Below are 27067 nucleotides of genomic sequence, written 5' to 3'. Positions count from 1 at the left end.
TCAGTGGGGAATTCATGGGTTCACTTTAGCACTTTAATATACTTAAATATAGTTAACTCTGATCCGTGATTTCTGTCCTTAGTACTAGCAGCACAACATTCATTTGTACCCTTCACATTCACATTGCCTCAATTACCACCATTGTCACCCCCGACTTGCTCCCGTCTGACCTCCTAGCTCAGTCGGTACAGCAACGGACGATCAAATCCGGAGTTCGTGTGTTCGATTCTCGCCGAGGTCGGAGATTTTTCCCTTTGCTTCGTGCATTCTCCCATTTCCTTACTAAGGCTAACGGTCAGTGGGAAATTTATGGGTTTACTTTAACACTTTAACAAACACTACAGAGTTAACTCTGATCCATCATTTGAGGGACAAGCACCACCGAGCTCTATTTTCCCGTGATTTTGTTCGTTTAAGCTTGTACAACTTACTAGACGGTTTATTTCTAATTTTACCATAGGAAATTTCCCCTCTGACATTCATAAAATCGTTTTGTTTGTTTGCAGGGAAGTTCAGGGAAGACTGGAGATCGTGGAGAAGACGGAAGAAAAGGATCGAAAGTAAACATGTCTCTGTTTTATAAGTGTATTTAAAAAAGGACTACTCCGTAGCATCGACATTCAATGCCCCGAGCGATGTTTCACGGAATGCATAATCCTGCTGAGATTTTCAGATTAAAAGGATCAAAAAGCTTGTTTACACAGTCTAGTTTGTTGAAAGAAAGTGACGAAAGGCCCATGGAAATCACTTTGAAATGAAAGCCCTAGAAGCGGAAGTAAGGCTTCCAAAGAGAAATTTCTGAGCTTAGTGGGATTTACGCATTCTATTTTGGGTACGGATTAAGTGGCGATTTTTGCTAGCGAAGATTTTAAATCGCTGTGTAAACAGACGATGTTTTTATGGTGATTTTTGTTATTGTCTTTGATTGCCGATAGTAACCCGGCCGACCCGCCTTGAGAGACTTCCAAGGTCAGTTAAAATGCATATGCTCTTCTCCCAACACCCTTGAAATCTTCCTTAATTTGCGATTTTCGAGATATTTGTGTTTTGTCATTGATGTCGATTTTGCGTTTTTAGCACGCTGTCGACCTATATTTTGCTATCCTTTTCTTATAGCATCAAATAGATGTCTAATATTAAATAGCAAACTGTGACAGTCTTTCTTCAAAAGGGAGACGAGTCTATGAAATATCTTGTAACCAGAGTCCGATATTAAAAGTCGATGACTTATTTTTTTTAGGGTCTGGATGGTGAAGGCGGGACACAGGGTATTCAAGGATTTATTGGTGCTCTTGGATCAGTGGGACCCAAAGGAGAAGCTGGTGCCCCTGGGGCGGAGGGTACTTTGGTATGTATCTGAAGCTGCTTTCACGTCAGTAACTTGCCAAACACGTTTTGAGCCTGGCTAAGAAAATCCTCTTGTCTTTTAAAGTGGAAAATGCGATTCAAACTTGCTGTTGCATTAATTCCATACTGAGTTTAATCTTACTTGTCGAGCCCTTCCGGGGAGAGAGGAGGGAGACTTGAGCCGTTTGCAACGTCTCACATTAGTGGCCGAGAGAACAAAACAACGAACAAGAAAAACAATGCGCCTGGACGCAAATGAGAACAAAACTAAACAAAAAAAAAACAAAACAAAAAAACAATGGAAATGTAATGGAGCTCCGGGTTGTCAGGCTCCTGTGAAAATAGAGCCTAGAACAGGTGTACGCCTACTGTCTTCAGATATTCGATTGTTCCTTGTCGCTCTGAGCTTAGATCGAAACTACCTCTTGAGGTAGTATTAATGTTCATTCGTATGTAGTTATAGTAAGCTTTCATGTTTCGCGAACGCAGTACGAGTGATTGATTTATATGAGGGACACTTTCCAGATCTGATCGGAATTTGAAAACGAAACCTCTCCTCGAAAGTACGAGAACCACCAAAAATGTCACACTGAGGCCGATAAATAAACCAGGGCTGCGCTAGTTTAAGGCGGGTGCTCTCATCCCTTCTGCACTCTTCGCATTGCCGCTGTTTTCATTTTTAATGAAATATGTATGCCAGCTCCGAGACATGTTGGCTGAGTGGTGATATTGCTCAATGATCTAAGCATTGACCTCAGTTGCACCCTTTGGACAAAGAGCCTTTTGCACCGATTGTTCTACATTAACGAGTTTTTGGTGCTGAAAGTATTTTCAAACGAAACTATCTTGATGCCAATTGTAAGTACCCAGTTTAAAGAGGCAGTGTCACCTATTTTTAGTGAATAGCCAAAAAACGTATTTTTTTCCAATGGAATCGTTAGAATAATGGTTCAATTTTGTCAGCAATATACCTACTAGAGCACAGAAGCTATTATCAGTTATGTTTGCCTGTGGATGTCAAGGATGGAAGTGGATTGCAACTTGAAAAAATTGGCCAATTTTTTCAAGTTCTTACTGTGTATTTTAGAGAATTCGCTAAACTTAATTGTGGTTTGTTCTTCCTAGAAGAAAACCCTTAATATTTTCTTCCCGGTGTTGTAAGAGCAATGTCATGTTATAAAACAGGTTCTTTGTCAGATATTGGAGCGGTTTTGACCAAAATACAGCAAAATCGCCGTGACAGTGCACCTTTAACTGTACGAAGAATTTTAAGTTCTTTGTTACATCTTAGGGCATACCAGGTCAACGTGGCCGACGGGGCGAAGATGGAGAACCAGGTGACACGGTACGTCGACTTTGTTTAATTTATATATGAAAACTTGGATTAGTACTCACAAATAGCAGAACGTAACACTGAGGGACCTGAAAATAATTAAACATAAATCAGAAGCACAAAAAGTGTGAATAAAGAAGTGTTTGCCGCTCGGGTTACAGCCATTTGAGTTGAGCTTTAGGGCGCGTCCTTAAATGCCCCCCAAGGCTTGGGCCCTAAATGACTCAGTAGTCCCAGCGTTCACTGTTGCCGAGAAAGCCTGTTCCATACCTGTACCGCCGGAATGAAAGAAGAAGAACTATGAGCCACAACGCTAAGGTGAGGCTGTAGGAATATATGCGGAGCTCACAATGTAGGGAGGCCAATATCAAGGAGATTGTTCTGACCTTGTTACGCTTAGTAGCCAACAACCTCCTTTCCTCCAACGAGTCCCAACCAAGTTTACCCACATGATCCCAGATCCCAAAAGGATTCCACTGTATGCAGAGAACAAATAGAGTATTTAAATTTGAATTTAAATGTTAAGTCAGAGCTATCAATAAGAAATGAACTTGATCAGATTTCCTTATATCGCATTTAGGGAGACACTGGAGAATCTGGAGATGTTGGAAGTTTTGGCCCCGAAGGAGAAAAGGTAATGACAAAGGAAATCCCACCCCAGTAGTCGTACTGGGGTGCTCACCATTTACGCAAACCACCCGGATGGAAATTTTCGGCATAAATACGAAATGATTTAGCTTGTCTTAACAGAAGATGGATAACATGCAAAATGTATGAACATCATCTGTAAATCCCAAAAGGAGTAATAAATCTCCATCACTTTGACCAGAAGCTCAAAATTTCAGAAGTACTCCAAATGGAATGAAGCGCACCATTTGATTTTCCAGCTGGAATTTCCGGGTTTTCCATGTAAATGGTAAGCACCCAAGTGTACCCTAGAGGCTCTCAACCCCAGCTACGTATAAACATTTTAATTTAAGGTGGCTGGCACCGGTTTCCAGCACTTTTTAGCACTTGCATTGATGGACCCACACTACCACTCTTTATCCGTTGATACAACAATAATGGTGTCAAACAAATGCCTAATTGTTGCTATAAAGTCAAGAAATCTATCCACAATTATGCATTTGCTCGACATCATTAAGATTCGCTCAGAGGTTAATATTATTCATAGTCATTAATAATTTTACTCTGAAGAGACTTTTTAAAACAGCAAATAGAACTTGAGTTGCTTTTCATTGTCAAGCATGTTATAAATTTAGGTCCTTGGAAAAAGACAGAAAATTTCTTAATGTTTGTTCAACAATAGGGTAGACGGAAAGCATGGGAGTTTCCAGTATTGCAAGTGTGGATTAAGTTGTTTTGAAGGAAATTGTTGTAGAACCTTGCATTGGTGGCTTTCTTTTTGTGGAAGTTAAGCGCAAGTTACATCTAGTCTTTTCATTTTCGTGAATACTGTGTATTTCATGCGTAGGGTGATCGGGGAGATGCTGGCGACCCTGGTCCACCAGGATACCAAGGACCGAAGGTAATCATCTCTGAACTGTAATGTACACATACACACCTCATCAGTCTACGGTTAAACGGTAAGCCGTTCCATGTTTTTTGTTGGCATCTAATATTGGTTAGTCGAGTTCTACAGAGTTGGGAATTTTTACGTACATTTTTATGTAGGTGTGTTGAGAGAGGGTGGAAGTAACTAACTCTTCACTTGTTTCATGACTTAACTTAAATTTGGGGACCAAAGGTAATCATCTCTTTACCATACTGTAATATTGCAAATACGCACCTCGTCAGTTCATGGTTGAACGGAAAGCTGTTCCATGTTTTTTGTTAACATCTAGTATTGGTCAGTCGAGTTCTATAGAGTCGGGAATTCTTACGTACATTTTTTTGCAGGTGTGTTGAGAGAGGTGGAAAGTAACTAATTCTTCACTTGTTCATTAACATAGTTTGACAACATAGCCACCAGAGGCTGAGCGAGAATAGTAACTTTAATATATATCCTTGAATGCACCTTCATCATAAGTACTGATTCATCCGGCATTTTATAAACTGCGAATTGATTTCATCATCTCCTGTTGTGTCTGTCCCGCGAATTTGGTGAATTTCTACAGATATAGCTTTACCTGTACGTACCATTTGCAACATTTACGGAACAGCCACTTAGAGTAATTGAACTTTATAAGTAGCTGGTTGAGTACGTTTTCGGGAATACTGGTCTTCTTGTTTTGAAAGGAAAAAACTCAACCAATCTTTCTCTATTATTGAGTGACGCGTTTCACTAGTTCAAGTTGCCATAACTCTCTCCTCGTTCTGACTCATCGTATTCTCAACAGGGAAAACGAGGTGACGTTGGACCCAGGGGAAGCATAGGGGAGGAAGGACAAGTGGTATGTTACCTGCTTTGAATGGGCAGTCTCATAGAAATTTGCCGAATGTATATTTAAACTGTCAGTGGAAGAGCTAGGATAGGGGCTATGATCATAACCGTAATGAAAAAAACCGTTTCGAGACGAGCTATATACGTGTTGATCGAAATACGTTTTACTTGGTTTTTAAGTCATAATAAATCGAATTCATTTCAATATTTGGAACAAAATTAAAACTAACAACATGAAAGAAACTGTTACTTTAAAAATTACTTTAACGGTATTTTACAATAAAGTTATACGGTAGTTATATAAAGAGTAGATAATAAAAAGGGAGGAATAAACTTATTGTTCGCAATAATTTTTCCAATCAGTCTTCTGTTTGAAGTAATACAGAGTTCCATGAAAGTGCTTAATATCACTCAAAACAAGGAAAGCTGAAGGGAGGCTTAAATCCGGGGGGGGGGGGGGCTTATAATCGGATGTACTTTTTGGTTTACAGGTAGATGGGCCTATAACCGGAGGAGGGGGGGGGGGGGGCTTATAAGCGGCAGTTAACGGTAGTCTAGCCTATTTAAAGAAAATATGGCCATTTATTTTTTGGCTGCCATAAGGTTATAGATGAAAAGTGTCCTTTAGATTTTCAAAGTGTTACTTACTGATTCAAAGCAATAATCCAAGACAGAATGAATTAATTCGCTCGTGAAACTGAGTTTTTATTTTTCTTAGGGATCTGATGGAATGATGGGACGTGTGGGAGAAAGAGGTGATGAAGGGTTTGAGGTAGGTTAACGTTTTGCGAAATAGTCATTTAGTTCTACTGTTTCATATCAGACATTTTTATAATACATTGATCACTCACTCTATCTTTACAGGGTCCTACAGGATTAGGGGGTGCCAGAGGATTAAAGGTTAGTTAAAAAATGCAAGCTTTTTATCGCATCACTTACCACATCCCAGCCTGTAGTGTTACAAGTGAAGGCTCAGTAGACTAAGGTTGCGCTCGATTGACCGCATGCCGGAGTGAGAATAAATAGCCTTTACACTTCTCGTTTTACGCAAAATGTGGACGACATACGTGTGAAAAGTTTTGATGATGCACGCTAATCAAAACAAATTTTGTATTCATATAACTTCAAAAACCTCTTGTTAACAATCATGGTATGTATTCTTATTCCGGAATACCACCTACGCACTGTCGAGTGGAGATCACAAGTATTCAGGAGTGGTCATTATTTCGTAGTCATTTTAATTAACAAAACCTGCATGAGATGGCTACCACTGTAATCAAAATATATCCTTACGAGTAAAGTAAATTCCACCCGAGAAACAAAAATATTGTTCCTGCCGATATAAGCTAGCCACGGACAAATAAGTTAATGCTAAGCAACCGACACTTTTTCTTTGTTATACGTCCACCATTATTGGCCTCAAAAGATCCCTTAAACACCGCCCCTTCCATCGTGCACTAAATGTAGTTTTCTTTTGTTTCTTCAAGGGAGACAGAGGACGTCAGGTATGAAGCCACAAATAAGGTTCCAGCGTCTACCTGGACATTTCGTTACGTAACTTTTACAACCCCATGTAAAGGGACAAAAGTTTAAACTTAATCACTTGAAAAGTGTCCGTGACGGAATAGGAAATTTGCGTGCTACAAGTTAATTTAGGATCCTGAAAGGGCATCTCTCTTCAACTTCAAATAGGATTGCAGCTTATTTAGGGTCACAAATCATTCTCAACCTTTAAGTCACAATAGTGAGCACCATCTAATTTCTCCTTCCAACTTCAACACTAGAAGGCCATCATGATCCTCAAAGATAAAAATGTCTTGATGTTTAAACAAATTCTCCCAACTTGTAACTCAAGAAATATATGGAAAACAGTCAGGAGAATATGCATATTGATGTTGTGCCAAAACCATTAGAGTTCAATGCAAACAATCCATGTACTAAAGTGATTCGTTCCGATTGATGTCTGAATATGGTTTTCGGTGGATGGTGCGTTACGTTTATCTAGTCCTAAAAAGTTCTCGCCCGTTCTTTTAGCCTTTGCGAGCGGTTAAATCCCATTTTGCCATTATGAGGTGGACGAGGTGCTCCGGATCGAGTGATCCTGTTTTTGGGGCCTGGTCAGGGCCACTTTTTGTGTTCTTCAAGACGATGCTTTTCTTTTGCTTGTCTTCGATCCAAGTGTAGAAATGGATGGGGCAATCTGTCAAGGAAACCTGATTAAAATCTTCGGGGAGGAGCCCGTGATAGACTGGTATCCCATCTAGTGGGAGTACAAAAACTCCTGGACACTTTATACTACGGAAACCGGGTTAAGCTCTCGCTGTGTGGTCTACTGGGCTTGTGAAGGCTCAAACGTTTAATTTTTGAGCTGAGAATAAGATGGAACGTACACTGAACGAATACACGTAATAAGATGATCATAAATGTGAAAGATGATTAAGGCTTTTGTTGATGCCTGCTATGAGTAACTGCCGTATTGGTAGAAAACAGTTATGCATTCACCTTGGGTTTAAGTGCATGAGATCACGAGGGTTTTCGAGAAGTTAATTATCTGTGACTCATCTAATCTAAGACGATTTAACTCTTCTGTAAGATTACTTTGAGATACTGATCTAACCTGACAATCTGCACTGTTTGTCTTGTCACTAGGGAGATGACGGTGAACAGGTAAGAAAATTCTTGAATGCTTTCTTTTTGTAATCATAACAGCAAAGACACTGATAGAAAGTTTAAATAGCGCTGGCTTAGTTTATCTGAGAGATTTATTCAGAATTGCAATTGAGCCTTCCGTGAAAGACCACCCAAAATATCAAACCCTAGTGGTCGCATACGTAAGGTGGTCCCTTAAGAGGGGCCATACCCTAAGGGTCTAAATATTGACTTGCCATTTTCAAGACAAAAATTTTGCAAGGACATCGACTAGGTATAAATCCTTTCAGTTTTTGTTGTCGGTTGCCTCAAACGCGCGTATTTTATAATTTTCTGTGTTTGGTGCTTGACCGTGATCGCCCTTACTGTTATGTCATGTATATTCTTCAAGTATCTATTATATATTTAACTGCAAGCAATGCTTGTAACTTTGTATATATTTTTTGTACAATTTCCTCTAGGGTCAAGCCGGGAGCAGAGGGGCTCCAGGGCCTCCGGTGAGTTCAAGTCCATGTAACGTAATGCAATTCCTTATGTGGTGCAATTTAATTTGCTGTACTTAAAATGTGTTCGTATTTATTTATGTTTGTACTTGTTTGTTCTGTTCATTTGTAAACAATTAACATGGAAACCAGCTTGTAGTTTTTTGTTGCCAGAGTTTTAAAATAAAGTTGTATCCGGTAATGTGATGTATGTTCTAGCAGTAATATCCCGCATGTTTTGGATGCGTTCTATGGTAATGTTTGCTTCACGTTATGTCAAAACAGCGTGTATCTTTGGAAACTCTTTCATTCTTTTGCAAATCATTTTAACCACACTTGAAGTAAAATTCGGGGTACTGTCTTACTCAATTAACTTTTATTTTTTGTTTATGCTTGTTTTTTAGGCGGTGCTTCCTGCTGAGTTTGCGGGGCAACTCTCGGTAGAGTAATTTTTAAATTTGTTGTATTCGCCTTGTTGCTGTCAGTGATAATATCGTCCTTATTATATTAGACCGCATGCTTGACTTACGGTTAATGAATGTTTCTCATTCTAGTTCCCAGGCTTTCAGTCCGGTTACAGTAGTGACGACCCTGCTCCTCTGCAAACAGAGAAATCTGGATCTCGGAGACTTTACAGAAATAAACGACAGGTCAGAAATGGTTTCTCAGGTTCACTGCTTTCCCGGCACTTCAGAAATTACAAATCGGGCATGGACATAGTGTACTGGAAAATTAAATCAAGTATTCTGTATTTGGTGAAGTTGAGCGATAATTTCTGGCTTTTGAAACCTCAAGTCAAATGGAAAGACTCGCCTTGATACATTTATTTCAAATTGTTGACATTGGCATTGACGAAATTTGTACACTAACAATGTTTATCAGCCAACACAAGAGAATATTCACTTTCAAAGAGTCCGTCGAAATAAATTCAATCTTATAACTGAAAAAAACTGTGAAAGATGACATAAATTAGTTTCATATAAAGCACAAACAATCAATAGAGGCATTTTATTTTGTGGATACAGTGTGAAAGGTAATATTTGGACCCCTCCAGCAGAAAATTCCAGAATCCGAGCTTTGATTATATTTCTGGACATTTGTGCTTGTGATTATGATTGTGTTTGAGTCACCACTGAAAACCTGAGGCCAGATTCAAGAAGCCCCCCAAGTTAAGATTGTTAGTCCAACAATAGGCTATTGTTAGTCCAACAATAGGCTATTGTTAGTCCAGCAATAGGCTATTGTTAGTCCAGCAATAGGCTATTGTTTGTCCAACAATTGGCTATTGTTAGTCCAACAATAGGCTATGGTTAGTCCAGCAATAGGCTATTGTTAGTCCAACAATAGGCTATTGTTAGTCCAGCAATAGGCTATTGTTAGTCCAGCAATAGGCTATTGTTTGTCCAACAATTGGCTATTGTTAGTCCAACAATAGGCTATGGTTAGTCCAGCAATAGGCTATTGTTAGTCCAACAATAGGCTATTGTTAGTCCAGCAATAGGCTATTGTTAGTCCAACAATTGGCTATTGTTAGTCCAACAATTGGCTATTGTTAGTCCAACAATTGGCTATTGTTAGTCCAACAATAGGCTATTGTTAGTCCAACAATAGGCTATTGTTAGTCCAGCAATAGGCTATTGTTAGTCCAACAATTGGCTATTGTTAGTCCAACAATAGGCTATCGTTCGTCCAGCAATAGGCTATTGTTAGTCCAACAATAGGCTATTTTTAAGAAACAATACTAAAGGTACATTTTAACTTAGGAGGGCTTTGTGAATCTACAATCATGGACAAAAGTTGTTGAGACATAAAAATTACAAACCTTTTGGCCTAGGTTTAAATTCTCCTCTCTCCCCTAGTGAAAGGTAGCTTCCCCTTCCCCCTTTTTCAATGTTGGAAATAAATAAACATCCAGGAAGCGTTTTGTAACATTGTTTGGGCGGGGGAAGAGGGTGACTACAGATGTTAAAGGTGTTTTCATTCAAATGCAAAATACCATTGTTAGTTCGAAAGCGTTAGTTTTGGTAAATTGTCCCAACACTTTTTTCCATGATTGCGGCTCCTGGCTTAAACACAAAGCGATAATTGGGACCTAAAATAACCTGTTTCACTATAGAGCGCTTTTCTTTGATTTTCGTTCAGCAATGCCAGTGTAATCAATGTTTTCATACTGCTCAATTAAAATAAGCACAAACAATCCGGTGAATTAATGGGAACTCGTGGCAATTACTTTTAGCGGGTTCTCGATAAAAAGAAAATAAAAAAATAAGAAAAATGCTTCAGCAATTTTTCCCTCTATCTTATGGGCGTGACTTTTGTTGTTGCTGTTTTTGGCCCAAAAGCAGCAATGAGAATAATAACCTAACGAACAGGAATCACTTTCGAAAACCAAGAGTGCTTTGTTCTTCCTGTTTTTATCAGTTGACTGATATTTTGTAAGTGTTGTCCGTTAAAAATTTACGGTAAATATTTTCGTGTTGCTTTGTCCTCAGGTTGAAGAAAATAGACCTCAGGTAATTCAATCTATATGTTTAGTAGCTTTCGTACCGTAGTTTGATGAGCTAATTAATGAATAAAAAACATATTCTGAAGACGGGGCTAAGGAAGTAGTTGGATCCAGATCGTGTGGGTCACTATTGATTGATCATAATTGTGGATGGTGACTGCAAAATTACAGTTCACCGGTTCATCGTTCACATCCGCTAGGGAAATAGACAGGGTTGTTTTCCCAGGATGACATTTAACTCCATTTTGTCCAGATTATTCACGTTATACGCCCCCAGCTTTCCGTGGAAGAAAAACTGCTATTGTTAAGTATTTGATTTTCTGAAACAGTAGAGAAATTTAAAATTACGTTTGCGCCAAACGGCAAACGACAGGAATGACCACGTGACCATGTTTAGCCTACATTTGCCACTCGCTGTTTTCAGTTTCTCAGTAAATTGAAAAGTTCTGGCTGAGAATCAAAAAGCCAGAATTGTTCTGAACTATTCTCATCAACGTACTCATTTTTTTCAAGAAAACACAAACGCGAATCTCACGTTTGCCGTTTGCGATTCTAATTCTCTCTAATAACAACATAAAACCCTCTGGGGTACACCTGCACAACTGGGAGGTGCGAGGTTGACATCCCTGAGATATCTGGGAGGAGAAGGAACATTAAAGCGAAGAAAGCTTCTGGATTACAAAGAACGTGCACTAATTTAATCCCTGACATACCTGGGTGGAAATAGAAGCTTAAAGAATGAAGATGGGGAAAAAAGCCTCCGAAGAACAAAGGATGACATGCGCTGTTTTATTCCCTACCTTTATATTTTCAGACCATTGACCTTTACGAAGTGATCAGTTACCGTCTTGATCTGTACAAGAATCCAAATGGCTCCAAGGCATTCCCCGCCAGAACGTGCAAAGATCTACATATGAGCTACCCCAAACTTCAAAGCGGTTAGTACATTTTTCATTTCCTATCAATCACTTTTCTTTGAGTTGTGTTGCTACTTATGAGTTTTTATTATATGCTGCCATTCCGTCTTCATAAAAGATTCCCCACCATACTTTCTATTCTCTTACGGAATGAAAAAAGGCGTACCTCCACCGCATGGTATGGCCGATGAGTGCAATGACTAACCAGCAGAACCACCTGCGCCGCTACTTGTACATTTATTTATTTTTTGTTTGATTTGTATTCTAATAAGATTAAATTTAGAAATACAGTTAACTATAAAAATGAGCGAAAAAACGGAACGACGTTTCGGTGTCATCCTGGCACCATTATCAAGTAAAGAATGCAACAGAAAAGATAATTTATACATAAAGTAAAGGTGTGAAATAGAATAAATTAAAGTAAAACTAAAAGTAACTGTCCGGTGTTCATTCAGAAGGTGTCATAAAATGGGAGTTTTGTCCGTTAAACAAATAGTTTTGCACGAATGGAGTCTGACTGGGTGTTTAGACAATTTTAGTTTTAATTTAATTTTTTCTATTTCACACCTTTACTTTATGTATAAATTATCTTTTCTGTTGCATTCTTTACTTGATAATGGTGCCAGGATGACACCGAAACGTCGTTCCGTTTTTTCGCCCATTTTTATAGTTAATTGATTTGTATTGTTTGTTTTATTTGGAAGAAAGGGTGAGGGCTGCGTTGTTGCGTTGGCTTGCTTGACTGGATTACTGTCTGTCTGTCTGTCTGACTGAATGATAACCTGCGATCAGGCGTTCTTTTTCTCAGGGGAGCGCGAAAGTGTGGCAGCGCGACAGTCGGCGGTCGGCGACTCTCGCGCTGCCACATTTTTCTGCTCGCCCTCCCCCTCCCCTCCCCCCCTGACTTACTGACTGGCTGGCTGGCTGGCTGGCAGGCTGACTGACTGACTGACTGACTTACTGACTGACTGGCTGACTGACTGACTGACTGACTGACTGACTGACCTGACTGACTGACTGACGGACGGACGGACGGACGGACGGACGGACTGGCTGGCTGGCTGGCTGACTGACTGGCTGACTGACTGGCTGGCTGGCTGGCTGGCTGACTGACTGACAGACTGACTGACTGACTGACTGACTGGCTGGCTGGCTGGCTGACTAACTGACTGACTGACTGACTGACTGACTGGCTGGCTGACTAACTGACTGACTGACTGACTGAATGACTGACTGACTGACTGACTGACCTGACTGACTGACGGACGGACTGGCTGGCTGGCTGGCTGATTGACAGACTGACTGACCGACTGACTGACTGACTGACTGACTGACTGACTGACTGACTGACTGGCTGGCTGGCTGGCTGACTGATTAATTGACTGACATCCTTAGTGAGTGAGTGAGTGAGTGAGTGAGTGAGTGAGTGAGTGAGTGACTGACTGACTGACTGACTGACTGACTGACTGACTGACTGACTGACTGACTTTCTTGCTTACTCAGTGACCAAATGACTGTCTACATTTTTCTTTCTTAGGACTGTATTGGATTGATCCAAATGGAGGCATTCCTAATGATGCCATCAGAGTTTACTGTGATTTTCAAACTAACGCTTCCTGCCTGTACCCGGGGGAGGACAGCCAGGTAAACGATGATTAAACATACTAACACATCTTAGTGATTGCTAAAGTGAATGAAATTATTGATTTTAACAATATTTTGTTTCATGTTGTATTATTTCTGTTGTATGAACAGCATAAAAAGTTATAAACTACACTGTAAAGTCCCGAATGTAATGATCACCCTATTGCAACGATATACCGAAAGTAAAACTCAAATCAGATTTTGTGCAGAGTTCGGAGTATATATACCCGTGAAGGATGAATAAATGAATGTAAATATATGAAACATATATTTTGAACTGCGGATGAAAAGTCAAATAGAAGAAAGATCCTCGCAACTGCTTAAGTTGCGTACTTACTGCGAGGCCTCTCAAAATATATGTTTCATATATTTACATTCAATATACATTCAAATGCGTCTTTTTCGGAAGGATTTCCAGACAAATCTTCAAGATTCCATTCAAATGCTGAACATTTTACTGACAAAGAATGCTTATTTCATTCATGGAAGTACTGGTCATGCTTGACGTAGACTGACTGTAACATCCTTTGAAACTTGGCCGAAGGTATTGAGGCTACATGACAGCAACATATCGTTCCCCAGTCTTCTCGCATTCTTCAAATCTGAGAGAAATTATAAAATTTGATATTGCACGAAAGGAAAAAAACATGATGTCCAAGTTTAGCCTGACACTATTTTTACCTTTCCTGTCCCACAGCCGTATGTGACCGACAGGAAAAAGTGGTACAGTGGAGCTGATGGTTACAAATGGATTGGAAAAGAACTACTGGGACTAAGCAAAGTTAGTGACCTCAACAAACGCTAAATTATTTATAGAATAGTAACAATCAAAGATTAGGGAGTGCGTTCGATGATCTCGATCCCAGGCTCTCTCTCCTTTGCCACGTTGGTGATAATGTCATCCGCCCCTGCAAAATCTTCGGGGGATGCCAGATACGCGTCCCCAGATCCATTCATTCGTTGATTGTTCCATAGAATCCTGATTCCAATCGGTATTAGGAGTGCGTTTTTTCTACGTCGAACGCAATAAATTTATGCACAAAAATTTCCAAGCATTTTGGATTGGGATGTCTCCTTCACCGGCTAGGAAGCAAAGATTATCAACACTTCTTAGAAATGAGAACGAAGAAAAACAGACCTTTTCAACCCTCGGGCCGGGCGTTAATCGCATTTACTGCAAGACGTTAAGCGGCGTTTTACCAACTACGGGATGAATTATCATGTTCACGACACACGAAACAAAGAGAAGATGAAAAAATATTTTAGACAAGCTTGAAAAAACCGCGCATGGAAACTTTAAAATACTACCTTTTAACATAACAATCTTGGGGGAGTTTTATTCAGACAATGACCATGTTTAGGTGTACGCGGGGTAAACATTTTGCGTTTTACAAGGGATAATGTTGGTTTTTGTTTTTTTGTTTTTAACCAATGAAAGGCTTAGCAAGAAACAACAGCAGAATTTCTTTTAAAAAAAGAGCTGTAAAAACATCCTTTCACTACAAGACAACTGCACTCGTTTTTATATTAACGTCTTATTTTGGCTCAAGTCCTTGCCGGAAATGAACGTTCTTAGATCTTGAAAACGTTCTTAAATATGTTTAAGTTACATAGTAAAGCATTCTATTAAATCAATGCTAACGTGACCCAAACAGAGAATTTAGTTAACGTTATAATCGAGAACGAAATCAAACTGTTTATGTTACTATAATTATGCGGAATACACTGTTGTATGTTTTTTTAGCAGTTTAGCGGTTGCAGTTGGACTATACCTTTATTAGAGCTTACTGTCAACAACCAAATTAAGTGGACAAAGTAGGGGCTTTTACTTAATCTCAGCCTGGGCATATTATTAACATGATCGTAATTTTTTTTTTTTTGTGGAAGAACCTATTTTTTGCAGTCCGTAACAAGTTCCAAAAATCCCACCCCAAATAATTTGGCTATATGTTGGTGTTTCTGTCATGTAACGACAGTAGCTTTATAAATGAAGGAAGGAAGGAAGGAAGGAAGGAAGGAAGGAAGGAAGGAAGGAAGGAAGGAAGGAAGGAAGGAAGGAAGGAAGGAAGGAAGGAAGGGAGGGAGGGAGGGAGGGACGGAAGGAGGGACGGAGGCAGGCAGGCAGGCAGGCAGGAAGGAAGAAAATAATGGTATTCCTAATAATCACTTTACGATATTCGAAAGACTGAATGTGTTATCTTTCGCTTTTCCGCTCTTTTAGCTTCAATATGTATCGGATCCCAGCCAGCTGGAATTTCTTCAGCTCTTAAGTGACCGTGCACGCCAAACGATCACATATCACTGTAAGAACTCCATTCCATGGCCCAGCGAATCATCTGATGACGTCATCAAGTCCGTCAAGATGTTAACGATTAATGGACTTGAACTACACGCAAAGTCTTCCAACAAATTTAAGCCGAAGCTTGTCAGGAATGATTGCATGGTAAAGGATTATTATCTCTTTGACTTCCAAATTAGCGTATAATAGATCACTTTAGGATCGATTTGATCCATCCATTCACGAGTTGGAATCATCTTGTAAAGGACAACAAACAGCACCACAGGAAAGTGCTGCTCAGTAGCTTTCATTTGAATTTCATCCACAGATTAAAAAGTTAGAATCACCTTGTACAGCATGCTAAAAAGCACAACAGGAAAGTATTACCCAGTAGCATTCATTTGAATAGTCACACTTTAGGATTTCACCCACAGACTCAAAAGATAGATCCACCTGGTGCAGAATAATAAAAGTACTGCTCAGTAGCTTTCATTTGAATGGTCACATTTTAGGATTTCATTTACAGACTTAAAAGATAGAACCACCTTGTACAGCATAACAAACAGCACGACAGGAAAGTACTGCTCAGTAGCTTTCATTTGAATGGTTACACTTTAGGATTTATTTTACAGACTCAAAAGATATAACCACATTGTACAGCATAACAAACAGCACGACAGGAAAGAACTACTCAGTAGCTTTCATTTGGATAGTCACACTTGGTGTATTATCCACAGACCTCGCTCCAGATTTTCCCAAAGTAGTGTGTCTGGGTAGTGGCGAAACCGAGTATTTTCCAGGACTGGAAAGTCCTTGAAAATTGCAGGAGGTCCTGGAAAATTAATCCTAGAAATGTGTAAACTCAACAATAAAGTTTTCTTGAAAGACATTGAAGAGCAGCCAGATGGGAAGATCCAGCAACTTAAAAATACTTAATGTGCATTATGAGTCCTGAAAAAAACTTTCTGTGGCCTGGAAAAGTCCTGAAAATTTGTTTCTGAAAAAGGTTACGAACCCTGCTTTCATCAAGGAGGGTTGGCAACAGTAATATTTCTAGCTTTTTTATGCTACAGGAGCTTTGGCCTTAAGTGTAACCTTACCATATACTTCTAATTGTCAGGTAAAGGACGGCTCTTGGCATCGCACTACCTTAGAAGTGGACACGCCCAAATCCCACCGTCTCCCTGTACTCGACGTGGCTGTCTATGATATTGGTGACAGCGGTGAAGAATTCGGTCTTGAAATTGATCGCGTATGCTTCTCTTGATTACTATTTCTATTTGTATTCTTGCTCCAAATCGCGTCTATTTGCTTAGGGATGAACTGAAAGCATTTAAGAATGAAGTTGTAAGTTATTAGTCCAAAGAGACAAGTTGTCAAGATGGCTTATCAAACTCAACAAGGAAACAGTTAGAAAGCTCTCTGCCATCGTTTTAAATAAAAACTTTAACTTTATCTCGTTATACTTTTCTCTACTGTTTGTCCAATGTGCCATGACCTGCTCAAGGAGTGTTCCCTTACAGCTAACAACGTTTGACAATGGTTACTGGATCAAGCTTCCCGTTGAGTAAAAAAACCGAAAATCAGAGCAACTACGTGCCTTTCACCATCAAACAAAAAAATAATTTTGCAAAAGATTCAAGTAAGACATTATTCTGCCTCAAAAATAATTAGCAGGTTGGGTGTTTAGGTCCTTGTTGACAACATTACAACAGAGAAAAAAAGTTTTATGTTTTACTCCTCTCCTTTCTATTAGCAATTGGTCAGAGTAATTACTTTGATTTTGGTTTTACAATACTAGGGTAGTCTTCGATTGACTGTTGAAAGTAGTTTAATAATTTATTTGGTTTTTCTTTACTTTGCTTTACGATTGGTTAGCAAAACGCATGCTATAATAATAATAATAATAATAATCATAATAATCATAATAATCATAATCATAATAATAATACAGTCAACTCCCTCATAGCGACCACTTCTTGTAAGCGACCACCTCTCGTAAGCGACCACTTCGTAAACAACTGTTTTGTTTCTCAGTTAAATACTGTTTCAAGAGCTCTCTCGTAAGCGACCACCACTCAAATTTCTTAAGGGACAGCGACCACGTTTTAGGCCAGAAAATTGACATATTTTTTTGTTTTCTTTTTCCGGTAAGCGACCACCCAACACAATCACGTATGATCGTTAATAAATCATTACTGAGAAGTGCCAAAAGTTCAAGTTTTAACGGCGCTACACTGGACTGCTGAGTTCAAGTAATGATAACATGAGACACATTTAAAAGTACTGAACACTCTACTGCACGTTTCCCGAAACTTGTCGCATGTGAAAAAATCAAACAAATTAGTTTCTATTTGCGTAATTTTAGCTGATAAGGTTTTTTTTTTTTTTGTAATAAATCAATTAATCCAGTCAGCAGGCCTGTTTTATTGATCGTTCCTGTAAGCGACCACCTCCCGTAAGCGACCATTTTGTCGTGCCCCAAGGGTGGTCGCTTACGAGGGAGTTGACTGTAATAATAATAATAGACTTTCTTAACGTGTCAAGCAACAATCTAGCAGAGGTGATTCCCACTGCTAATAGGGGACATCTAACTTTCTAAAATACAATCTAAAATACAAAACGAATCAATGATAACTCACTAACATACCAACTACTAAAACTCTATTCATAATTAATTCTTGTGATTAAAACCGTAATAACGAATTGCAAGGTAGCAGCTACTACACCCATCTAAGATGCTATTTTCTCAACCAATGAAAACCTAAACCAAAACCAATCCTGACGTGCTGGCACGCGTTTTTCTGCGCTTGGCACTAGCCATATGCATTTGCTTCAAGTTCGGATTGGTTCATTGTGCTGTTTACATCTCTCATGATTGACCAAAGTAATTACTTTGGTTTTTGTTTTACGACACTCAAATTTTTAACACGTTATGGAATAATATATATTTTGGTTACTTCTTCGGCCTTTTTCGCCCGCCTCCCGCATTTGGTTTCAGAAGGTCGCCGCGCCGAATCGAACACAATACAATACAAACTTTAATGACGCTCTCTGAAAAGGGCTTTTCAGTGACAATAATAATCAATTTAAAACATCAAACGTCAAAACGATAGAAAATCTAAAAGTTACAATGATGCATAAGCTAAAGAATGGTCGCTAAAAATAACAAATATATTTATCTATAAATAGACAAGATAACAACGCAATTTGAGCCAAAGAGAAGAGAATCCACGACCCCATCTGCAAATATTTAATAATATATTATTTAAACCTGTCGTAAAATTGATCGTCTGCAAAGGGTCGTTAATTTCTTTCAGACCTACAATAGAACGGCAGGAAACAATGCTGTCCTTTAAACTGGTTGTAAAATGGATCAGCTGCAAGGGCCGAATTTACAAAGAGTCGTTCCTTTTTTAATTTCTTTGAGGCATAAACTACAAGAAACAATGCTGGTCTTTAGACTGGCTGTAAAATGGATCCTCTGCAAAGGTGATATTTAAGTCTTTCTTTTTTTTTTTCGATAACCCCCGAGTTCGGCCTGTAAATGAGAAGGATGACGTGATTCAATTTCTCTTTCGTGACATTTCGAAACATATGAGCTGAGTTTGCGTGCTAACTCTTGAGTGGGATAAGTAAGATACCTTGAAATATTTAACTCTGAGGGTGATAGCATCGGTTAATATTACCTTACGTCGGGGTCAAGTTGCAACCTTTTTCGGCAGACATGCGACAACAGTAACATTGAACAGAGAACGTAATCACTAAATTCCAGTCTGGATTTAGTAAGATTAAGATCAAGCGAGAAGGAACGCAGAGAACGATTCAAGAGTGGAGTTTACTTTCGTCTGCCAGCTCTTCCGTTCCATTACAGTTATGGATCGGCTGAAGCTGCTGAGACTGCTGCCCATTTTAGCAATTATCTTGTGCTCAACGTGGGGTCGTGATGCACGTAAGTTATCAGCATTGCTTGGTGCATGTGTTGGTGTGTTGTAGATAGAATATAATTTTCAACTAACCTATTTATTAACAACGTGATCTTATCGTTGAAAAACACGTCATGGCTGTGTGATATTGCGATGTTGTTATTTTCAAAGGTGGCAGCTTGATCATCTGCCATTATAATGTAACTGTTTTGATGTTTAACGGTGGTTAACTGCTTACCGAGGTGTCCTTAAAACGTGGATCGAAAACCAATTAACATGTACAGCAATATGTTCCTCACTCGACACTTCAAGTAGCCTACCATTGCTGGCGAGCGATGGTGGCATAATTCAGTTTTATAATTCTTCTTGCTAAACCTTAGCGCGAATTTTAAAGTATGCTCTCATCTCGTGTTCATTCCTGCCGTGCGAACACTTCGTCATTGTAGACACCACGTTATTTTAATTAAGGACAGGAGTTGGGAGGAAAATGACGTCCCTACAAATTTTACGGTACTGAGAAATTATTGCCTCTTTAACGGATTTTAAGGGTGGCCGTTATAACGGGATTCACCAGCAGTGTTTGAGCTAAATGACAGATTTATTTTATTGTTATTGTTATTATTATTATTTTCTAATAAAATCGCTATTTTGTTATACCTTGGGCATGGAACAGTGGAGCTTTGTGCTTGAGGCTTGACAAGGGAACATTCAGTCACTATTTACACAGAGTACCTATTGTCATAGGCCTCGTTGTACGAAATGTTTGAGTTAAATCAAAGTTTTAAGTATATAAGAGTTCCTTACTTGCTCTTTTGAATGAGTTATTGTTCCGTAAAAGTTTGAGTGTTCTTGTCAGTGTCATTTCATACAGATGAATACAGTTGAATCAAAATTGTTTCGAGGTCATTTCGATTCTGTAATGCATAGACGACAAAATCGTCACGTCGTTTACATTTCAGACAGGGATACAGTAAAGATTCTGAAACAAGGGCACGATTTAACGTATATAAGATATTCAAGAGCTGTTTTCAAAGAACAAACGACCTTTGTATGTCACTCTTTACTGACCTTGCTAGCACGGTTTATCGGATAGCAGAGCCGGAAAATGAGTAAATACAAAGGTACGGTACACACGGGTGAATTTTGGGTGGTACTTTCAAAATACAGTAAAACACTCCTTGTTTAGTTTAGCAACAACAACAATTTATTTGAAAAATAACAGAATGAATGGCTTGTCCCTCAAATAGTTTCAAAAACTAATCGAGGCGGGACAAGACGAATACAGGAACACTTAAGAAAAGTAACAAGAACTTACAAATATTAGCCTCTTACTTCAAACTTGAGTAAACTATAGCGTTAGATTTTCCTTTTACAAAAAGTCGCCTTAAGAAGCAGTGAGTGATACGGTTTAACACTTAATATCATCTAATTAATTGTATACATTTTAATAATCAGATAAACCGCGATATCCCGCAGTTCAACAAAATGCTCCATTTTCCTACGTCTTTGAACTAGTTCTTAGTCGGCGTGGAAAAGATATGATGCAGGGTACTACATCATGAATATATTTTTCTTTTCAAGAGGGTCACGACTTTTTTTTATTAATGTATATATGTTCCGGATAAAACTTCATCCATGAATTTTCGTCCATCTCCAATGAAGTTTCATCCGAAACATGTATACATTTAAAAAAGTCCTGACCCTCTTGAATATTATTTCCTGCCTGTTGGTTCTACGGAAATTAAATTTTGAATATTGTTATTATTTTTTGCCGGCTGTGTTTCCTTATCTTTGTTTCCTTTTCTTTTGTTATGTCTTCATTTGTCTGGTTTTTGTTTGTTTGTCTTTCTTTCAATCTACCGGCTCACTTTATTCGAGGTCTGAAATGGTCTTAAAAGCACTTTTCCTTTAAGCTTATTTCTGCAGCTTAAATATTTTGAACGCCAAATCAGTGAACTACAACTGAAGCTGGATACTAGTATCATGTGACAGTCACTTATACACTGGCCTATAACGTTTCATAGAGCAATTGATGACGAAAAAAATCGCCTCGTTTAACATCTACGAAAAATCCCTCTTATCGAAACTTGAAAAAAATTATATGTACCCTTTTTACGGCTGATATTTTTGGCAAAACTGCCTCCATCAGTTTTCAGTAACGAAACTGTGTTGTTACAATTAAGTTAAGCTAAGAATTAAAACGATGTTCTTTTTCTTTGGCGTGAACCTTAAGCTCTTTTAACCCCCAATTTGACAAAGGTCGACCTTAAAACCATTGAATGTAGTAAATCTCGTTAATCAATTTAGTGAAACCTGTTTTAATAAGTTTAATACTCAAGTTGTTGACATTTGTGTCACAGCAAATGTGCAATGAGAATTTGGTATTCTGAACTAAACTTTTATTCTTAGCTTCCCTTTTTTGTGTCTGTTGCGTCCTGTGTTCATATCCTCAGTCGTATTAATATCATTGTAAAGGTAAAGGCTTCCTAGATAAGTAAAGCAAGCAAGGCTGATTGTGCGTAAAAAAAATTAACAAGACATCGCTATGATGAGACCAATTGAAACCGAAGTCAAACATCCAGCCGTAGACAGCTGTTTCGAGCTGGTTGGCTCTCGTTAGCACGGTGTAGCAGTAAGAAATACAATTTTCAATCAACATGAAGTCAGTTGTTTATTAAACACATTTGATAATGACTCCCGGATAGACCCAAATTCAAATGTTTGCCAACGTAATAGCGCGTAGCTATGAACAATGAACAAAGAATCTGAGGTATACCAGCAGCGTTTTCGTTCACAGTCCTTTAAGTCACATGAATTTCAGTTTGAATTTTACGTTTTCAATTGAGAAAACAACTTTGCGTTTTCTTTCTCAGCAATGTTCTCTGGCCCTGAAATTTTGAGAAGTGGAATTTCCCCTAGCAATTTCCAAATTCGCTGCCTCTCTGCACCAGCACTAAGACCCATGGCGAGGTGAACAACCTTTGCCAAATACTGATCAGTGTAGTTGTACATGTTTTCAGAATGTTTCTTTTTTTAGAAATAACATTGCATTCCCCCGCCATGTTTGCTGTATTTATGACCCTAGGTTGCCCATAATAGTGAGGTGTATACAGCTATTTTAATTAACGTTGTCGGTTCAAAGCAAGAAGCTAAAAGACAAGACCGAAAGTTTACGTGGGATTTTTATGAATAAATTCATTAAAAATCAGTCATGCCTGGAGAAAACAATAGGTTGTAATTAACAGTACAATGACCTGCACGTGCAGGGATGATTTTGATGAAATTATTCATAAAAAATAATCCCACAAAACATTGCGGTCTTGTCTTTTAGCTTTATTTTGATCCGACAACGTTAATTGAAATAGCTGTATGTTGTGGTTCAATTTTATCCTTGGTTTAATTTTTAATTCCCTTTGTTTTAAACTCATTATCATACATTACCATACGCCAAAACAAAGGGAACTAAAAATTAAACCAAGGATAAAATTGAACCACAACATATACACTGAAAAAGTAGTCAGTTGTTACAGTAGGAAAGCCTCGGTAATGGCATCGGTGAAGTAATAGAGGGTGTCAGTACACCCAAGGAAATTATCTGAAATTTGGCAACATATGGTAACGTTCTGTATTTCTAGACCCTACGAATTCAAAGGTATGTCACTCAGTGTGCGGTTCAGTTATGACTATACGGGAAAAGAATATCGCAACACGGGCTATTGAAACCCCCCCAAAAAACTTTGAGGGTAACCTCGCGTTTTTCAGAGATCATGACTTAAGCTTCTCAAACTCGTTAACAATTCAAAAGCCAAAGACAAAGGAAATCATGGACCGTGACGTGTTTGGATATCTGACGAAAAACTCCTCGTTTTTGCATCCTTAATTTCTCCTTCAAAATCAGTTTCTTTGAGAAGTTAAATCAAACACTCGTCGCAGTGTTTCATCACAATATCAAAAACCTCGAAGTTCGTCAAAAATACCCCGCTACGCGTCGTATTTTCAACTCTCTTCTCGGTGTTTGATATGTAATGACACAGTGTCTCGCGTTTGATATATTACTTCAACTTGGAAAAAACTCCGTACATCGTTATGCTTTTTAAAGTTTTTAGAATTATTGTTGCTTAATTATCTCTGAAAAAAAATGGTTTCCTCCAATCTTCTTTTTGGATTCCAATAACCCTTGCTAAGATCTTTTCTTTTTCCCTGCAAAACGATAAACTGCGCAGAAAATACTTTGTATTAGGAGACATCGCCCTTAGAGTAACGTCGACTTCTAACTCAGCCTTCATAATACAATGCAACAACAGCTAACTGTCCTGTTTAAGATAGGTTTGACCGACATGGCGCCTGCCGGCTTCAGACATGTCACACGCGTAAAGAGGGATGAGCACGACAGAATAAATGCAACGGTGAGTAGAAATGTATTCTACATTTTCTGATTAGTTCAAGTGTTAGTTGTCATTCAAGTTGCACACAAAGGCTCAATCATCCTCGGAGACCCAGGGGTAGTTAGTGGAGTAAAATGGATTTTCGTAAACTTTCGCCCACGAAAATCCCTTTTGCCCCTCTAACTGCCCCTTGGTCTCCGAGGATGAGGCTCAATTGGAAGTGAAGAAAATGAAATGCATATATTTGAACTGCGGATGAGAGAATGAAGAAATGAGAGGCCATCGGGATCCAAATACATGACTTCCGCATTGCTGGTGCAGGGCACTACCAACTGAGCTATCTATCAATTCGACTGCATGGGATCTGGTCATTTTGTGAATAGGCCATTTTCATGATGGCGTCATTTTACTACAACTACCAGAATCCATTTCGTTTTCCTTTTCAAATTCAAATTTTGTAATCCCAGTGGACAGCAAAGAACAATAACTCTAATTAGCATGAGAAAACAAAAACCAGAAGGATTCTGGTAGTTGTAGCAACCTCGTTCCCAGGGTCCTATACTACTGGGTCCCCGTGGCGAGAGAACCCTGGGAACGAGGTTGGTAGTTGTAGAAAAATGACGCCATAGTGCAAATGGCCTATTCATAATGTACTCGAAGAGGTGAAGAGATGCAAGTGAAATTTATGAAGTAGATATATTCGAACTGCAGTTGCTTATTAAGTTGCAAACGTAATTGCGATTGCCTCTCATCTGTTAATTTAAGAGACCCAATTGTAGCTTCCTTACGTTGTCTGGGGGTCGATAACCAGTTTACCTGAATATAACGATTGATTTACATAAGTGGATTAAATCTCAAGTTCGAATAATTGAATTTTAAAAGTACAGTAAGCAATATCTACTCCGTGCTGTTCGAGCTGTTTTCAACTGAGTTTCCTAAAACCAAAACCCAAGTAGTCACTTTATAGATACAACCAAACTACTATTGTCGTTTTTGTTGTTGTTTCTATATGGTTCCTAAGGCAAGATACTAATCTTATGCATCATATATTTGACTGGGAAACCCGGCTGTTCACAACTGAGTCTGGCCACGTTTGTTGGACCGAAAAGGTTGCCATAATTTTCAAACCGCAACCAAATTTAGCAGATGAAAAAGCCTTACATTAATTGAAGTAGCGTACACTCATTTGGTTTCCAAAAACGGTGCCGATAGTCGGAACCAGTTAAACCATTGAACTAGTCGGGAGAATTTGCTTAATCATCAACTCTTTGTTGGTGATTATTTCTTTTATTTTCCTGACTTGTATGTTTGATTAAACGGTGTTGTTGCAAGGATAAATTAGACGCTGGCCGCCATTAGCGTTATTGGGTTTCTTGATTTTTGTCTTAGTCTACTTTGTTGCTTTTCACTAACAGGTTATTGGTGCTCCAGGAGACCCTGGGGCCAAAGGAAACCAGGTCAGTTGTAAAGCGTTTGTCCATCATAACCTACTCCCAGCTGTGGGATACGGTGATTCGGAGATTAGCATGTCAGCCCTTCCTTCTGAACTCAAGAACTCTGAAAATGCAGGCAGTTGAAGAGAAATTGCAATTTTTATTTTTCCAAGATCATCTAGTTTGTCATTTCAGTACCGAGTGTTTGGTTTATTAACAGAGTTGATAAAGTAGTTTGGCCACGATAAAGAGATTCGAGTGCTGACGTTTCGAACGTTAGCCCATCGTCAGATAGCTAGAAGTACTGTCGAGCGTTTAAGCCCTCCGTTTGACGAAGGGCTATCAATCGAAACGTCAGTACTCGAAGCACTCGAATCTCTTTACAGAGGCCAAATTACCTTATCAACTCTGTTGATAAAATTAAACATTCGTTTCCACTGCCCACTGACGCAGCACAAGCATAGTACAGTTTCCATAGAAACTAATCCCCTCATCTAGTTTAAAGGAGTCGTAAAAATTACCTTTTGTGTCCATTTTATGTAACCTAAATTGTTTTATCTAATTTAAGACTGAGAAAGTCAACGAAGATAAAATTTATTCTAAGTTAGGACACAAAACTTCGGGGAGAAATCTTTCAATTCGAACATTGAAATAGTGATACGTACGCAAGGGTGGCTAAAACGCTCGCAAACAAATTCACAGCTAAACGTCCTGCACACGAAAATTTTATCTAGACCTCTGAACAGAATACGCTGTATTGGTTTGCACACTTTCAGTACTGGATTTCCCCTTCTCCCCTCATAATTAATATTTGTTATATACCTAGACTTTCACTCAACAAAACGAGCACTGTGATTGGTTGATTCTTGGTTACGTGCCCCTGATCAAAAACAAATGTATCCCGAGCGGGATACAATTCCACAGTTGTTGCCCTCTCAGTTGCTTGTTTGTTTGTTTTGCTGTGATTGTTGAAGGGAAAGTCTAAATATATAACAAACTAGTTAGTTTCCCTCGGGACCATACATTAAGTGTATATTATGTACATTTGTCGTTACGTTTATTTCTACTGCTCATCTTTCAGGGTCTTCCCGGTCCTGCGGGATCGCGGGGAAAAACTGGACCACAAGGACAGGCAGTAAGTTACTATCGTTCTGAGATATTCACATCGACATTTCTTAATGTGCAGTACCATGACTTTTGGGAAGGAGCATTTGTTGGGGAATAGCAGAGAAAGAAATACGGGAAATAACACACAACCGTTTTCACTGGGGAAGGGGACTGACTGACGCAGATGGCCAAACAGTCTAGAATTAAGATCTTTTGTTATAACGATGACGATGAAAATATATGATGATAATAATTATGATGACGTTGACGATATTATTCGTGATAACGATCATTATATATGATAACGACGATGGTGACGAAGATAACGAAGATGACAATAATAACAGCAACGATGGTGATGATTGTGATCATAACAACAAGAATGATGACGACAAGGAAAAGTCAAGATTGGTGGAAATGATGATGATGATGCCGAAACCAACTAATGCCTCATTTCATTACTCCTTACGTGTTAAGGGAGGTTTAGGATCGCAAGGAAATCCTGGAATACAAGGACGGCCGGGACCGCCAGGACCTCCAGGGATTCCCGGCCAAGGGTATACCGCTGTGAGTTTTGTCCATTTCTCTATTATTATTGCTGTACCTTCCGCACGATCATTTTCCCACCATTAGTTATTCTCGCACCCAGAAGTTTTGTCTTTGGAGAAAAAGTCAGG

At 38.9% G+C, this 27067-nt stretch overlaps 2 protein-coding genes across 5 annotated transcripts in view; both read left to right on the top strand.

Annotated features, from left to right (window-relative positions):
• Positions 1–16994, top strand: part of LOC146474189 (uncharacterized) — a 65033-nt gene extending 48039 nt beyond the window's left edge. For all 3 annotated transcript variants that reach the window (XM_085117473.1, XM_085117471.1, XM_085117474.1), the window contains 19 exons: positions 507–560; positions 1241–1348; positions 2639–2692; positions 3261–3314; positions 4155–4208; positions 5020–5073; positions 5782–5835; positions 5928–5963; positions 6551–6568; positions 7713–7730; positions 8174–8209; positions 8599–8634; positions 8749–8844; positions 10687–10707; positions 11515–11638; positions 13155–13261; positions 13959–14042; positions 15483–15704; positions 16660–16994. In XM_085117473.1, coding sequence (XP_084973599.1) covers positions 507–560; positions 1241–1348; positions 2639–2692; positions 3261–3314; positions 4155–4208; positions 5020–5073; positions 5782–5835; positions 5928–5963; positions 6551–6568; positions 7713–7730; positions 8174–8209; positions 8599–8634; positions 8749–8844; positions 10687–10707; positions 11515–11638; positions 13155–13261; positions 13959–14042; positions 15483–15704; positions 16660–16806 — 1377 coding nt within the window. In that variant the 3' untranslated portion in view covers positions 16807–16994. The remainder of the gene's footprint in view (positions 1–506; positions 561–1240; positions 1349–2638; positions 2693–3260; positions 3315–4154; positions 4209–5019; positions 5074–5781; positions 5836–5927; positions 5964–6550; positions 6569–7712; positions 7731–8173; positions 8210–8598; positions 8635–8748; positions 8845–10686; positions 10708–11514; positions 11639–13154; positions 13262–13958; positions 14043–15482; positions 15705–16659) is intronic.
• Positions 16995–19236: 2242 nt separating this feature from the next.
• Positions 19237–27067, top strand: part of LOC146474188 (uncharacterized) — a 53227-nt gene continuing 45396 nt past the window's right edge. For both annotated transcript variants that reach the window (XM_085117442.1, XM_085117443.1), the window contains exons 1-5: positions 19237–19491; positions 23792–23871; positions 25266–25307; positions 26365–26418; positions 26868–26957. In XM_085117442.1, the coding sequence (XP_084973568.1) occupies positions 19416–19491; positions 23792–23871; positions 25266–25307; positions 26365–26418; positions 26868–26957 (342 nt within the window). In that variant the 5' untranslated portion in view covers positions 19237–19415. The remainder of the gene's footprint in view (positions 19492–23791; positions 23872–25265; positions 25308–26364; positions 26419–26867; positions 26958–27067) is intronic.

Source organism: Pavona decussata, unplaced genomic scaffold (assembly GCF_977016875.1).
Source record: "Pavona decussata unplaced genomic scaffold, jaPavDecu1.1 SCAFFOLD_91, whole genome shotgun sequence".
Classification (NCBI taxonomy): domain Eukaryota; kingdom Metazoa; phylum Cnidaria; class Anthozoa; order Scleractinia; family Agariciidae; genus Pavona; species Pavona decussata.
Note: the sequence above shows the minus strand (reverse complement) of the source record. Positions and strands in the feature narration are given on the sequence as shown.